This window comes from Platalea leucorodia, assembly GCF_965183815.1.
Source record: "Platalea leucorodia genome assembly, chromosome: 17".
Taxonomy (NCBI): domain Eukaryota; kingdom Metazoa; phylum Chordata; class Aves; order Pelecaniformes; family Threskiornithidae; genus Platalea; species Platalea leucorodia.
Genome location: NC_138839.1, coordinates 8,605,564 through 8,620,096, shown reverse-complemented (window position 1 = coordinate 8,620,096; position 14,533 = coordinate 8,605,564). Strand labels below are relative to the sequence as shown.

The window sequence follows — 14,533 nt, the reverse complement described above, 5'->3', positions numbered from 1 at the left end:
CACGCTTGCAAAATTGCACGTGTGCCCCCTTGCACAACTGCGTGCTTGGCTGTTTGCAAAACCGCTTGCTCGCACTAGCACGTGCTTGCACGGTTGCATGCTTGCATGCGTGCACGACCACGTGCTTGCACAACCACGTGCTTGCAGAATTGGGCGCTTGTACCATTGTCTGCTTGCACGCTTGCAACCTGCACGCTTGCACAATCACACGCTTGCAGGATTGCACGCTTGCACGCTCCGAGGAGAAACGCTGCATCCCTTTGCCAGCGAGCGAGCCGCCGCGATTTATCGGGGGGATGCTTTCAGCAGCTGGGGGGGACATGGGGACCCCCAAAACGGGGTTTGGGACCCCCCGAAAGAGTTAAAGGAGGCGAGCGAGGAAGCCCGTCCCTCCCGTCGGCCCCATTGGTTTTCCCATCCCAGGTACATCCTTTGCTCGTCACCCTTCGTCACCCTCCGTAGGCCGCAGCGGCGTAACGAGCTGTGCCGGGGCTCAGGCGGGCGCTCGCCCCAGCGGGGGCCGAGGCCGGCGGGAGCGGGGTGGCAGCCATGGTGAGTGGGGGGCCCACCCGACACCCCAAATCCGGAGGTGGTGGGGTCGGGGTCGCTTGGCCAGACCGGGGCGTGGGGCGCCGCGTCTCCCGTGGGATGCCCGTTGCAACCTCATGGGATCCCCCCGTTGCACCCCCATGGGACCCCCAGGCACCCCCAAGGGACCCCCATTGCACCCCCATGGGATCCCCCTTTTCACCCCCAAGGGACCCCTGTGCGCCCCCAGGGACCCCCCCTGCACCCCCACCGGATCCCCCATTGCACCCCCAAGGGACCCCCAGGCAAGGGACCCCTCCTTGCACCCCTGGGTGCCCCCCGCCCCCCCGCATCCCCCCCCAGCCGGGTTTGCTTTGCAGCCAGCAGGTCCCCAGGGTGGGGGGGGGACCCCAAAGTGGGTGGCCCCCCTAAATCCCCCCCCAGCACCCAGCCCTTGACCCTTTGGGGGGATTTGCACCGGGCTTCCCTCTGCAAGCAGAGGGGTGCAGGGGTGCCCCCCACCCAACAGCACCCACTTTGGGGGGGGGGGGGGGGCTGTTTGCAAACAACCCCAAACTGGGCTCTCCCCCCCCCCCCTTATTTTTGTAAACTTTAACCCTTTTTTGCTCCTTTTTAAGCTTTTTTTTTTATTTACCTGCAGCCAGGGCTCCCTGCAAAACTGGGTGCCCACCCAAACCCTTCCCAGCACCCCTAATTACCACCAGGGCCCCTAATTACCACCAGGCGCTGCTAATTACCCCCCCCCCCCCCCCCAGCATCCTAATTAAAAGCCTGAGCTCCCTTGGGGGCTGACTCCAGGCTGTGGAGGTGCAGGGGGCACCCATGGGTGCTGGGGGGGGCCCTGGGTGGGTGCCGCTTGGCCAAGCGGAGGTTTGGGGGTGCTGAGGGTGAAACCGGGGGTGGGGGGATATGGATGGGTCGGGGGGAAGCGAAAGAAACGCCATCGCCCACGATAGCGGCCGTGGTTGCTCCGAAATGGCGCCCGGGCGGGAATTGAAAGCAGCCGGCGGCGGCTCGGGGCGCCCCGATGCCGGGGTGAGGGGCTCCCCAGGAGGGTGGCGGGGGAGCGGGGTGGTGGGTGCCCACCCGGGACCCTCCTCGGGGCCTGCGGGCTCGAAGCACGCGGGGTTTATTGTTTGTTAAGGCGAAGGGGGTGATTTGGGGGGAAAACAAGCAATTTAAGGCCCTGCGAAGACTTTTGTAAGTTATAAAGAGGGTGAAAATCCCTTGGCTGGGGGGTTAAGGTGTGGGTGCCCCTCCCGCACCCTTGGGTGCCCCCCACCCTGTCGGAGCTGGGGAAATGCCTTTTTATTGTGATTTAAGCAAACAACAGAGCTTGGGGGGGGGGGGGGGGGGGGAGAGGAGAGACAAAAACCACCCCGTTTTGACCCAAAAAGGGGGTGTTCCTGCTTCGCAAGCTGGGGAGCAGCAAGGGGTGGGGAGCACCCATGGGTGCTGCTTTGCCCTGATGCCCCCAACGTGGGGGGAAAGGGGGGGGCACGGGTGCTAAAAATACTTCCCAGACCCAATTTCCCCCAAATTAAGGATGCTGGGGGTTGATCCCGGTGCCCCCCAGGGGTGTCTGGGGGGGGGGAGGTGGTTTCAAGCTCAGCTTGGATTCTCTGCTGTCTAATACAGGGTTGAGCCAGCACGTCCTTAGCGAAAGGAAAAAAAGTGGGAATTTTTTTTTTCTTTTTCCCTTTTTCCTGCTGTTTTCAGGCTGGGGCAGGCAGGCGGGGGGGAGGGATGGCAAAAAAAACCCCCTCATTTCCTCAGGAAACAGAGTGAAAGCCTTGGCTGAGAGCTGGGACTCCAGGAATTTGGTGCTTTGGAGCCATGGGGGCTTGGCGGATCCCCCCACGGTGCGAGCGGGGATTTGTGCCCGGAGCTGCAAATTTCAGCCATGTGCAGAGTGCAAAAATAGGGGGGGGAAGTGAAAGGAGGTGCGGAAAAAAATAATATAAAATTGGATTTCAGCAGCGATAAAAATCTTGCAGTTAAAGCTTTTTCCCTCGGCGGTTTGCAGGCTGGAGGCAGGCACCCGGGGGTGATTTGGGGCTGGAAATGGAGCTTTTTGCACAACTGAGGAGGGAAACTGCCTTTTTCTTTTAACCCTTTTTCCTCCCCAGGTGGGTTTTGTGGTTAATTAAACCCAGGCTGCGATTCGGGATCCGGGGAGAGGATGGGATTCGTTATTAATTGTGCAAGGGGAGGTTTGGGAAGGCTGTTACCGGAGCCGGGGCCGAGAACTGGCGCTTTCATTGCATGCACCTTCCTGCCAGGGGAAACTGAGGCACGGCCGTGCCGGGTTCGGATCACCTCAGTGTCCCTTTGGGGACGATGGCAGCGGGACGGGGACATTTGGATGGGTGCAAACCCCTGCCCTGCGCTGCGTCGGGGGTGAAGGGACGTGACCCGTGCCGCTCGGCCCATCGGTGGCGGGGGCCAGGCTGGGTTTCGGGGTGCTCACCCCCTCGGCGGCGGGCAGAGGGTTGTTTTCCCCGGCGGGAGACAATCTGGCTGGGTGGCAGGGCCGTGCCAGGGGGGAAGGAAACAGCGGCGGCGGCACGATAAGGACCGGCTGCCAACCCACGAGGTTTCCCCTTGTTTTTCTGCTGGGAGGACGAGATAAGAGCCGGGCACCGGCACACAATAACACCCAGGGGACCGGCGAGCGGGGAGGGAGCCCGTCGGCAGCCTAAATTCAAGGTGCCGTCACCTTTGGGTGCTCAGAGGGACCCATGGGGTGTTTTGGGGTGCGCACGTTTCGCAGATGGGGGGTGGAGCACGAGCAAGCTGGTAGTTTTGGGGTGAAAAGCTATTTTCTCCGCTACCAGCCTTTCTTAGGTCTCCGGTGCTCCGGGGGTCCCCGGCATAGGGGGGTCCCCGTTCCCGTTTCGGGGCCGGGAGCTGGCGGAGGAGGAACCGGCTTTATTCCAGGCTGAAGGGGAGGTTGCACAACCCGGCCCCGGGGGAAAGCGAGGCGGGTTCGGGCTTCGCTCAGCTTTTGGCTCCTGCTCTCCTTGCTTTCCATAACCTTCCTCCGGCGTTTGTTTAGCGCTTTGCTACCCCGGAGCCATTCGGGATTTAGCTCCCCGGAGGAGGAGGCGGCTTTAGAGGGTGCGTATTCCTTCCTCACCCTCCTTCCTCCTCCTCTTCCTCAACCCGGAGCCACTGAGCACCTTCCTTTGCCGATCTCCCCGTGCAGATGTCGACGTACAAGCGGGCGACGTTGGACGATGAAGACCCCCTGGACTCCATCGGCGAAGGCGATGGGTACCCCAACGGCTTCCAGGTAAGGCTTCATGTGTGTGTTAGGGGGGGAAAAAAGGGGGGTTTAGGTCCTGGCAAGCAGCGGGGGGGGGGATTGCAGGAGGGTTTTCTGCCTGGGACCAGCCTTTCCGTGGGGCAAAGTACGGCATGGGCAGAGCCGTATTGGCTCCCGCTGCCCTTTGCTCGGCTCCCGGCACCCGGAGCCAGCGACAGGGGAGCCTGCGGGGCCAAATCCTGGCTCGGCTACTTGCAACACCCCAGCACCCAGGTTTTTGCTGGCCGAACCCTTTCCTGGCGTGGCTGGGGCGAGCAATTATCGTGGCGGTGGGAGCTTTGTCCCTGCACAAAAGGGGATTAGGTTAATTCCTCCCCGAGCAGCGGGAAAGCGGCTTAAAAAGGACCAAGGGTGGCGAGAAAAAACCCCACGGCTGCCAGCATCCAGCCTCGCCGGGAAAGATTTGGGGCTGGAGCGATGCTCTCGGTGCTGGCCCCGCTGCCGGCCCTGTTGGTCTTTGCCTAGAATGGTGTTTTCTGCCCCAAAAATCAGAGCTCCGCTGTGGTTTTGCTTTCCCTAGCGGGGCCATCTCCGCTCGCCGGCGCATCGGGATGTTTCCTGGGGATGTTTTTCGGCTGAGTGGGAGTATCCTGTTACGGCACTTCCCGCCGCCGCCGTGGCCCCCACCCTGTCCCAGCGCCGGCGGTGGGGACGGGGACCACCTGGGGGGTCATAGCCGTGCTCAAGGAGGGGTTCGGGGTGGCACAGGGTAGCAGGTGAGCCTGCCGAAACCCTCGTCCCGCTCCCTTTCCTGCCATTGTGCCGCCCTTCCTGGCCGGTTTCTGGAAGGCAGCTGCCGTCTTTCCCAGCCTGAACCGCGCCGGATCCCTCAGCGGGGGCCAAATTTGTGCCGTGGGCTGTAGGAAGCAAAATGGGGGATGCGTCGGTGGGTTTTTCCGCCGGTGGGGAAACATCGCTGCTTTTCCCTCAGGTGAACTTCCGTGGCTCGAGGAGCAGCCCGGGGTGCTGGGCCGAGCGGACGCGCGTCGAGAAGCAGCTCATGGTGCTGGTGGGGGTGCTGGCGGCCGTGCTGGCGGCGTGTCTGCTGGGGCTCGTCTTCCAGTACAGAGCCCGTAAGTCCTGGCACCGCACGGGGATCCTGCTCCCTTGAGAGGGGAGGGTTGCTGGGGGGTTCCCTGGGACGGGGTGCTTGGGTGCGGGATGGGATGGGATGGGATGCTCACCCGCATCCCTCGCCCCAGGGCGGGATTCTTGGGTAGCCGGTGGGATGCTCAGGTGTGGGGTGGGATGCTTGCCTGCATCCCTCGCTCCAGGGTGGGATGCTTGGGCAGGGGACGGGATGCTCACCCACATCGTTTGCCCTGGAGTGGGATGCTCAGGTACGGGGCAGGATGCTCGGGCAGCAGATGGGATATTTGCCCACATCCCTCGCGCTGGGGCAGGATGCTCGGGCACGGAGCAGGATGCTCCCCGGTGCGGTTTATTGCTCCGCAGCGGAGGAGCTGAACCCGTTGTGCCCATCCCCAGGGTCACCCGCTGTGTGCCTGTCGGAAGCCTGCATCTCCGTCACCAGCTCCATCCTCAGCTCGCTAGACCGGGCAGTAAATCCCTGCGAGGACTTTTTTGGCTACGCTTGTGGGGGCTGGATCAAGGCCAACCCCCTCCCCGACGGCCACTCGCGCTGGGGCACTTTCAACAACCTCTGGGAGCACAACCAGGCCATCATGAAGCATCTGCTGGGTGAGTACGTGGGAGCCGTGGGACCCCCGCGGTGCCAAGGAGCCCCGTTAGGTCCGAGGGATGCTGAAAACATGGCCGCAGGGATGGAAGGCTGGACTTAAACCATCAAACCAATCTGTGACGCACAGCGCCGCAAGGACGTTGGGAAACAGATCCTGGCTGTGTTTGCTCTCCTGGATGCCCCGGGGATTTTTTGACCGTGGTGTTGCAGCTTTTTGGCGCCGAGTAGGGGAAGGGTCCCGGCCTTGGCTCCGCAGACCCCGTGGCGCTGTTCCCAGCAGCTCTGAAATTCAGGATTTGCACCCCAGACTGCACCCAGAGGCCATAGCACCCCAATAGCACCCCAAGGATGGTTTTTTTTTTTTCCTCCTGCTGTAGCTTCCAGCCTTTGCGAGCAACCTTTTGGGGGGCTGGCTGTTGATCTGGCCATTTTGGGGGCCAAAACTCCTCCAGCGGAGGGAGGATCCCGGGCTCAGCCTCTATGTGCAAACACCGAAGCAGGGTGGCTTATCCGAGCGACCAGCGGGGACGGTTTGCTCAAGCTTTGAGCAAACAACAGGCTCTTTATCAGCACTTTCCACTGTGCTGGGGCTGATATCTGAAAAGAGAAGGTTTGGGAAGAGTGTCTTTCAGGAGAAAGGGGGTAGCGCGGGAATGGCTTCGTCCCTGGCTCTTCCCGCAGAAATCTGGTGCTGGTTTTACTGGGAGAAGGGAGCGGGCCTCCAGCCAAGTGGTCGTGCTCGGCATTTCCTTGAATTCCTCGGAGCCGAGGGACCTTTAGTTAATAAACCCACGCAGCTGGGAAGCCAAAGGTGCAAGCTGTGTCATGAGGAAAATAATAAAAAAACAAACCAAAAAAAAAGCCCTAAACAAAACCCAAAACCTCTGGGGAAGCAGAATTTTAGGGGTGAGGGGGAAATAAAAGGATGGTTTGGGAGCCAGAGGAGAAAAATGAGTTTATTGTTCCTTCTTGCAGGAACAAATAATATAGGGCTGGGGAGCGCCAGCACGGGGGCAAGAGCAGCGCAGGGGGCTGGATGATGCTGGGAACATCAGAGCTGCTGGAAAAATGCTTTTTGTTTTTTCTTTCTTTATCTTTCTGCTCCAAAGAGCCGGAGCAGTCGCTGCGGGTGGGAGAGGAGATGGGGGCAGGAGGCCAGGAAGGGCTGGGGACTCTGGGACGCTCTTGGGGGCACGGAGGGGACCGGCGGGGCAATCCTTGATGCCTTTTTGGAGCCTGGCTTTGCCCAAAATGGGGCTCCGGCGGGCATCAGCAGCCCCTGTGGGGGGACGGGTGCCCATCCCCGGGGACCCCCGAGAGCCCACCTGGGTATCTCCTGCAGAAAACACCACGGCCAACGTGTCGAGCGAGGCAGAGCGCAAGGCGCAGCGTTATTACCAAGCCTGCATGAACGAGAGCAAGATCGAGGAGCTGCGCGCCACCCCGCTCGTGGAGCTCATCCAAAAGGTTCGTCCTCTTCCTTGTGGAAAAGCCATCTTCCCTCTGCAAAATGGGGGGGGGAAAAAGCGCACTTATGGGCAGTCCCAGCACCCTCCAGACCCCGTTTCTGGTGCTTCCCGGGGCAGAGCATCCCCCAGGGCAGGCGGGCAGAGAGAGGCAGGGATTTATAGGCAGATCTCGCCTCTCCTGGGCTTTTTAGCCCCATTGCAAGATGTTTCCCCCCAGGATGGGTATTGAGGGGATATTTAAGCAACTTCAGGTGGTCGTTCCTTAACTGGAAGCCGGTTGCTGTCTGTCCCCAGCTGGGCGGCTGGAACATCACGGGTCCCTGGGCAGGGGACAACTTCAACGCGACGCTGCGGGAGGTGACGGCGCATTACCGTACCTCGCCCTTCTTTTCCGTCTACGTCAGCGCCGACTCCAAGAACTCCAACAGCAATGTCATCCAGGTGGATCAGTCAGGCTTAGGCCTGCCGTCGCGGGATTACTACCTGAACAAGACAGAGAATGAGAAGGTGAGGTCATTGGGGGAAACCTGGCTTTGCTGGGGAGGTGATGTAGGTGGGTGGCACCCACCGTGCTGATCCCCCTCATCCCACCATGTAGGTGCTCGCCGGGTACCTGAACTACATGGTGCAGCTGGGGATGTTCCTGGGAGGCACCGACGAGGAGTCGACGCGGCAGCAGATGCAGCAGATCTTGGACTTTGAGACGGCGTTGGCCAACATCACCATCCCGCAGGAGAAGCACCGGGACGAGGAGGTCATCTACCATAAAATGACGGCTGGAGACCTGAAGGTAGGGATGGGGTTGGGGAGCCTCCCTGCTCCGCCATGGCTTGGGAAGCGGGGCGGATAGATAGAGGTGACGCAGCTCTTCTGAGGAAGCTCGACACCAGCCAACGCTGCCTGGGAAGCTCTTGTGCAATAGCTTGGCTTGTGTCCTCTTTGGGGAAATCCCACCCTGACCCGTTCCTCCCAGCCTCTGGACCACCCCAGGGGCCGGCAGCTGTCCCGCCATGGCACTAACGCCCTCCCAGCGCTGCTGCCCGCAGTCCAGCTGCGGACGTCAGCCCGGTCACCTCCCTGTGTCCCCAGAGGGGCCCTAATGGGTTGTGTCAACATTTTTGACACCCGTCCCACTTTCTTTTCCTTTGCGGGAGGAAATTGTTTACTCCCCTCTGACCTTTGGAGGATGCTGCTGTTATGGGAACCGGTCTCTGCAAAATTGGCTGAATCCCTCAAACGGGGGCTGATGCAGTGGCTTCCAGCTCGGGAAGCGGCTGCCACCTCCCTCCGATGGTTTTTGGGTCTGTAGCAGTGGCATGGCTTTTGCAGGAGCTGGCACCGGCTGTGGACTGGATGCCCTTCCTCTCCACCGTCTTCTACCCCGTGGAGCTCAACGAGTCGGAGCCTGTCGTAGTCTACGCCAAGGAGTACCTGGAGCAGGTCTCCGACCTCATCCTGGCCACCGATAAATGGTGAGAGCCCCCAGCCCGCGCAGAGGGGTGCCCAGGGCGGGCAGGCGTGTCCTGCTGCCCGCTCACTGCCTCTCGCCGCAGTCTCCTCAACAACTACATGATCTGGAACCTGGTGCGGAAAACCAGCCCCTTCCTCGACCAACGCTTCCAGGATGCCGAGGAAAAATTCATGGAAGTGATGTACGGGACGAAGAAGGTGAGGAGGGAGCCCCTGACACCCCCAAATCGCCATTAAAATGGTGACAGCTTTTTAAGCAAAGTCCCCATCGCTTTGCATCCAAAAAATAGAGATGTGGGGCAGGTTTTGGGGTTGCAGCTCCGGTGCAGGGGGATGGATGCGGATCTGTGCTGGTTTTGGCTGGGAGAGAGTTAATTTTCTGCGTGGTGCTTAGTTGCTGGCTGGGGTTAAACCACGACAGGACCTCGTCTCCTGGCAGAGCAATGGGGTGGGAAGGCTTTGGCTGTGCCACTGCTGACGACCACCTCTCGTCCCGTGCAGACCTGCCTCCCGCGCTGGAAATTTTGCATCAGCGACACGGACAACAACCTGGGCTTCGCCCTGGGGGCCATGTTCGTCAAGGCCACCTTCGCCGAGGACAGCAAGCAGGTGGTACGTCCCCAAGCGAGCAGCGTGTGAACCACCACGATGGTGGATGGCTGGGGCAGCCATCTCTGCCCAACTTTTGTCCGCCGTGCATCTCCGTTCACTGGGTCTTTCACCGGTCCGCATGCCGGCTCGGCCTCCCGGTCTCTTCCTTCCCACCGGCGTGAAGGGTCCTTGAACTCTCCGGGGTGCAAAGCCGGCTCTCCGGACCGACGTTGCGCCACCTTGTTTTTGTCTAGGCAGAGGAAATGATCGCAGAGATTAAAACAGCCTTCAAGGAAAGCCTGGAGACCCTGCAGTGGATGGACGAAGAGACGAGGAAATCGGCCAAAGAGAAGGTGAGGTGCTGGCAGCAGCGCCGGGGAGGAGAGGGTGATGGTGGGGGGGGTGGAGCTGGGTGAGCCCGTCCTTCCATCCCCGGCACCAAAAGCACTTTGGTCCTTGTCACCCCCCCAGGCAGATGCCATCTACAACATGATCGGCTACCCCAAGTTCATCATGGACCCCAAGGAGCTGGATAAAGTCTTTAATGATGTGAGTTGGTCAGATATGTCCCCTGGGTCTCCTATTCCCCCCCTCCAGTAGCACGTGGAGGACGTGTGCCCATCACCACGGCCTTGAGGTAGCCTTGAAGCCCAGGTTTTCTCCAGAAGGGTCTCACTGGTGTCCTTGGCCCTTCTCCGGGGACTTCCCAGAGAGGACTGTGGCCCAGTCCTGGGGTGGCTGGGGCTCTCAGGATCCCTGTCCAGGAAAAGGAGGAGCCGGTTTCTGTAACAGCGATTCACTGCCCTCCTGAGACTCCACAGATGTTGGGGAGGAGGAGAAATAAGAGCAGCTGTAACTCAGCCGGCTCCGGAGGCTCGAACGTGACCATGGAGGGAGGAGCAGGGCCAGGCGATCACCGCGCGCCACTCGCTCCTTGCTCTTTTGCAGTATGAGGCGGTGTCCGATCTCTACTTCGAGAACGTCATGCAGTTTTACAACTTCTCGGCCAGGGTCACTGCCGACCAGCTCCGGAAACCGCCAAACCGGGACCAGTAAGTCCTCCGCTCCGCTTGCCCGTTGCACTCAGCAGGGAATATCACAATACCTGGAGCGCTGGGATTTGGTGTCCACGAGATCACGCTGGGTTTGGGGAGTTAAATTTGGGCTGACGACTTTGCACCGTGATAAGCGGGTGGTGTCGGAGCGAACATCAGCAATGGGTTTGTGCTGCCACGTTGGCCGTGTCCGTGTCCCCGCAGGTGGAGCATGACGCCTCCGACAGTCAACGCGTACTACTCTCCCACCAAGAACGAGATCGTCTTCCCTGCCGGCATTCTCCAGGCCCCTTTTTACACCCGTGCGTCTCCCAAGTAAGAGCCTAGGGAAAACTGGGAGGGCAGGATTCCCAAATTTCCTCCCGTCCCAAAATTTTCATGGCTGTGGGGAGCAGCGGCTGCTCTCTAAATCTCAGTATCACCCTCCTGCAGGTCGCTGAATTTTGGTGGGATTGGCGTGGTGGTGGGCCATGAGTTGACGCATGCCTTCGATGACCAAGGTATGGCCAGGGCCAGGAGGGGGGGCTCCTGGTGGGGTGGATGTTGAGGTGACGAAGGACCCGCTGTGTTTTTGGCAGGCCGGGAATACGACAAGGATGGCAACCTGCGTCCCTGGTGGAAGAACTCCTCAGTGGAGGCCTTCAAGCATCAGACAGCATGCATGGTGGAGCAGTATGGCAACTACACTGTCAACGGCGAGGCTGTCAATGGCAAGCACACCCTCGGGGAGAACATCGCCGACAACGGGGGCCTCAAGGCCGCCTACCGGGTAGGGCTGCGGGGCTGGGGACATGTGGCGGGCAGCATGGCATGGTGGGATCGGTGGTGTCCCCTGAGCCTGCTGTGGTCCCTGGTCTCCAGGCATATCAAAACTGGCTGAAGAAGAATGGGGATGAGGAAACCCTCCCAACCCTTGGCCTCACCAACCACCAGCTCTTCTTTGTTGGCTTCGCCCAGGTAGGTCACTTAGTGGTGGGCAGCGAGGATGGATGCACAGGTTTTTGTGGGGTGGAGGCATCCCCAGGTGGTGTTGGGAGGGTGTGACGGCACAACTGAGGTCTCCAGAGATGCTACGTGGTGGATGGAGAACCAGATCGGGGTGGTGCTGGTTAAAAAGCGAGACAAAGCTGGAGCTCGAGCTGTGTTGGTGCCTATCACGCAAGTGGGGAGGTGCGATTTGGCACCGAGTGGGGCCCTATGGTTGCGGACGCTGGCGCTCGCGCCTCTTGCCCTCCCCTTGCAGGTGTGGTGTTCGGTTCGCACGCCGGAGAGCTCGCACGAGGGACTCATCACCGACCCCCACAGCCCCTCGCGTTTCCGCGTCATCGGCACAGTCTCCAACTCCCGGGAGTTTGCGGAGCATTTCGGCTGCCCCCTCGGCTCTCCCATGAATCCTCCCAAGAAGTGCGAAGTCTGGTGATGGGCGAGCGCCCGAGGGAACCAGCTGCCGGTTGCTTCGTCCTCTGCCGACGGCTGAATTTCCCCGGTCTTTTTTGAGAGGCTCAAACCACTTCGCCGTGCAACGAACTGCCCGGCTCTCAACCGGAGCGGTGTCCTGCATCCCTGGTATCGTCCGAGGTTCGATCCACTGTGAAAACTCCTCATCCCCTCGCTCATTTGTGAAATGACTTCGATTTGGGGGTCTTTTCTTTCCCACCATGACCAGGCCACGTGTGGAGGCACGCGTGTCCTTGGGCACTACCCCGTATTTACACACGCAGCGCTCCAGCCTGACCCTCCGCCCCGGCAAAAGCTTCTTCAGAGGTGATAAAGGGAACGCTGCGGCGCCGGCGGGCTTGGCTGCGTGTCTAAATACACCGACGTACCTTCCTCTCTCCAAAGATGCGCACATGAGGATGGAAAATATTTTAAGATATATTTTTTTGGAGGGGAAATATATATATTTTTTTCATGCGTTGTAGAATACACTGGAAAATTTCAGGGAAAATGCATTTAAAAGCTTTTTTTTTTTTTTTTTTTTAGTCAAAGATTAGTATATTTATTAATTTTTTTTACTCGGTGCAGCTGTAGGTGCAGCACCCTGTGGTGACAGGCTGGGGAAGCTGGATTGGGCTGCCCGGGCTGCGGATGCAACTAGCCGGCCCCGGATCCTGGGTTTCTCTGGGAGGGACCATCCTTGGAGAATGCCCATGGGGAAACTGGGGACAGGGCTGGAGGACACTGCGGGTCGCAGAAAGGCTCTGCCGGGGTGCTGCGACTCCTGGGATTAGCTTTAATTTCGGAGTGTGAAGGGAAAAGTTGACGTGCCAAAGATGTAACCAAGGTGGTGACGGTGTGGATGAAGCAGCCGGTTCTCCCTCCTGTCCCCTCTGACGCGAGGTCAGCCGTGATTTCCCGGCCCAAAAGCTTCCCCAGACAAGCGCAGGCGGTTCCTGCCGCTGCTTCGCTCGCCGCCGTGCCCGGCCTCTACGCCCGGGAAACTGCAAGCCCCAAAATCACGGCCTGGCCCCAAACCTCCATCCCTCCGTGGCCAGTTTGGCACCGGTGCGAGGTCTGGCCCGGATGGGGGTGAGGGGCTTTCTTAAAGGTTTTTTTTTTTAATATTCTTTTTGCGGTTTTGAGAGGAAACCACTGACGGTAGCTCAGGTGCTGCGTGTTGTCTCGTGGGGCGCCTTTTTGCTCTAGACAGAAAGCAAAGATGTAGAGGGATTTTTAATATTTATACGTAAAAGGAGGGAGGGGGGGAATTTCTTTTGTAACTATTTTTTCATCTTACATGAGAGCTTCTTGTAATTGAAATAAATAATTTTTACTGGGTCTGGAGCTGCTCATGACTTTTTTTTCTGATAGCAGGAGAGCCTTGCATCCCTTTATCTGCATTTTTCTCCCCATCCCCACTGATAAGGCCATCCTGTGCTGACAAAATTGAGCCGAGGAGGCTTTTCCCAGCCTGTGCTTGGCGTCTGCCGCCTCTCTCGGAGGCTAAAGCCAGGCTTTTGTGCCCAAAAACCTCACTCTCGCTGCAGGTGGTTGTTTGCTTTCCACCTCCATGGCACGGCCCCACACATCTCCCCAGCAGGGAGGTCTTTCCCGGATGCTTTTCCTTCCTCCCGGGTGAGTTTTTGGCCAGCCGGGCTGCGCTGGGATCCAGCGGCACAGGCCCCGCACAGGTTGCTCTCCAAACGGCCTTATTTATAGCTCCGCCGTGCCGGCTGGATGCTGCCAGCTCAGTAACGCAGGCCAACCTTCGCTCCCCAGCGGATGCTCCGTGGCTTCGCCAGGCTTGCCCAAAAAAAAACCCCGCGAGGACCTGGATCGCAGGCTCCCCGCTGAGCCTCACCCCCGCACCTGGGAGGGCTGACGGCCACAAAACAAGCAAGGTGCTGGGTGCTCGGTTGCTATTTAGCCCCAGCTCGTTATCAGGGGCTGGATTTGGGCTGCAGCCCCCCAGTTTTGCCCCATCGCTAGTGAGCTCTGGGAAACACAGAGCGTTTTCATTGCTGAGATGGGCAGGACTGAGGCATTGGCGTGCAAGGGATGTGAGCGTTGCATAAATAAGACGGTAAAATTTTCCCTCTATGCTGTTTTTACTGTGTTTTCTCTGCCAGATTGAACCGAAACGCTTTCTGCTCGCACGGCGAGGCCCTCGGTTTCCTGCAGAGCTGGGAGACCGGCTGCGGCCGTTGTTTTCCCCGGGATCCAGCTGGAAATGGTGGTGCAAACCCGCAGAGGGCGGTGGAGCCGAGAAATCCCCGCTCCTGGGCCGGCAGGAGTTAGCGACGCTACCGGCATGGTATTTTGGCCTGGATTTGGCCCCGCGTGTTTAAAATGCAGCGAAATGCCTACATTCCTAGGAAAAGACAGGAGCGGCGTGGGTGTAAGGCAAAGAGGAATGAAGCCGGGAGAGCAAGGCTGGGGTGAAAGGGTGTTTTCCTAGCTGCACGAAGCAGGGAAGGGAGCGCAGCCTGTCGCGTGGATGCCGTTAGAGGCGGTTCAACCACCCGAAAAGGGGAAATGTTTTGGTTCTCTGGGGTTTACTCGCAGTGAGGGACCGGGCAGGTGGTGTCTCGGCCGCTGCGGAGGGGACAGCCCCAGCGCAGGAAGGATTTCAAGGGCGAGCATCGGCTTGCGTCGCAGCAGGGGGACGGTCAAGGCTCCCCGCGCTGGGCCAGGAGCCGGCGGTGGATGTTTGCCGCTCTGGGAAGCTGCCGGGTGTAGGCAGAGCAGGCAGGAGGTGACTCATCCCGCTCGTGTGCTAGCGCCTGGCGTGGGCTTGCCTGATCCTGGGTGGTATTTGCTTTATTTTGTGTTCAGCCGTGCCCTGGAGGGCAGAGACGTTGCTGAGGGCCAAGCCTGGGCAGGAGGAGGAACGGGGAAAGCGGGAAACTGCCAAGCAGGGCTGTTTTTT

General features: G+C 59.7%; 1 protein-coding gene across 3 annotated transcripts; it reads left to right on the top strand.

Annotated features, from left to right (window-relative positions):
- Positions 1-498: 498 nt before the first annotated feature.
- On the top strand, positions 499-12,865 carry ECE1 (endothelin converting enzyme 1). 3 transcript variants are annotated; one of them, XM_082328791.1, is made up of 18 exons: positions 499-552; positions 3,758-3,844; positions 4,809-4,950; positions 5,366-5,578; positions 6,922-7,046; positions 7,343-7,555; positions 7,647-7,838; positions 8,378-8,520; positions 8,602-8,716; positions 9,020-9,130; positions 9,364-9,462; positions 9,581-9,658; positions 10,058-10,161; positions 10,369-10,479; positions 10,597-10,664; positions 10,743-10,933; positions 11,026-11,121; positions 11,408-12,865. In XM_082328791.1, exons 1-18 carry the CDS (start codon positions 550-552, stop codon positions 11,582-11,584), a joined length of 2,268 nt encoding a protein of 755 aa, XP_082184917.1. In that variant the 5' UTR covers positions 499-549; the 3' UTR covers positions 11,585-12,865. The 3 variants fall into 3 exon arrangements, with proteins under 3 accessions (XP_082184917.1, XP_082184919.1, XP_082184918.1); XM_082328793.1 differs by lacking the exon at positions 499-552 and adding an exon at positions 3,124-3,258; XM_082328792.1 differs by lacking the exon at positions 499-552 and adding an exon at positions 3,372-3,669.
- Positions 12,866-14,533: the final 1,668 nt, after the last annotated feature.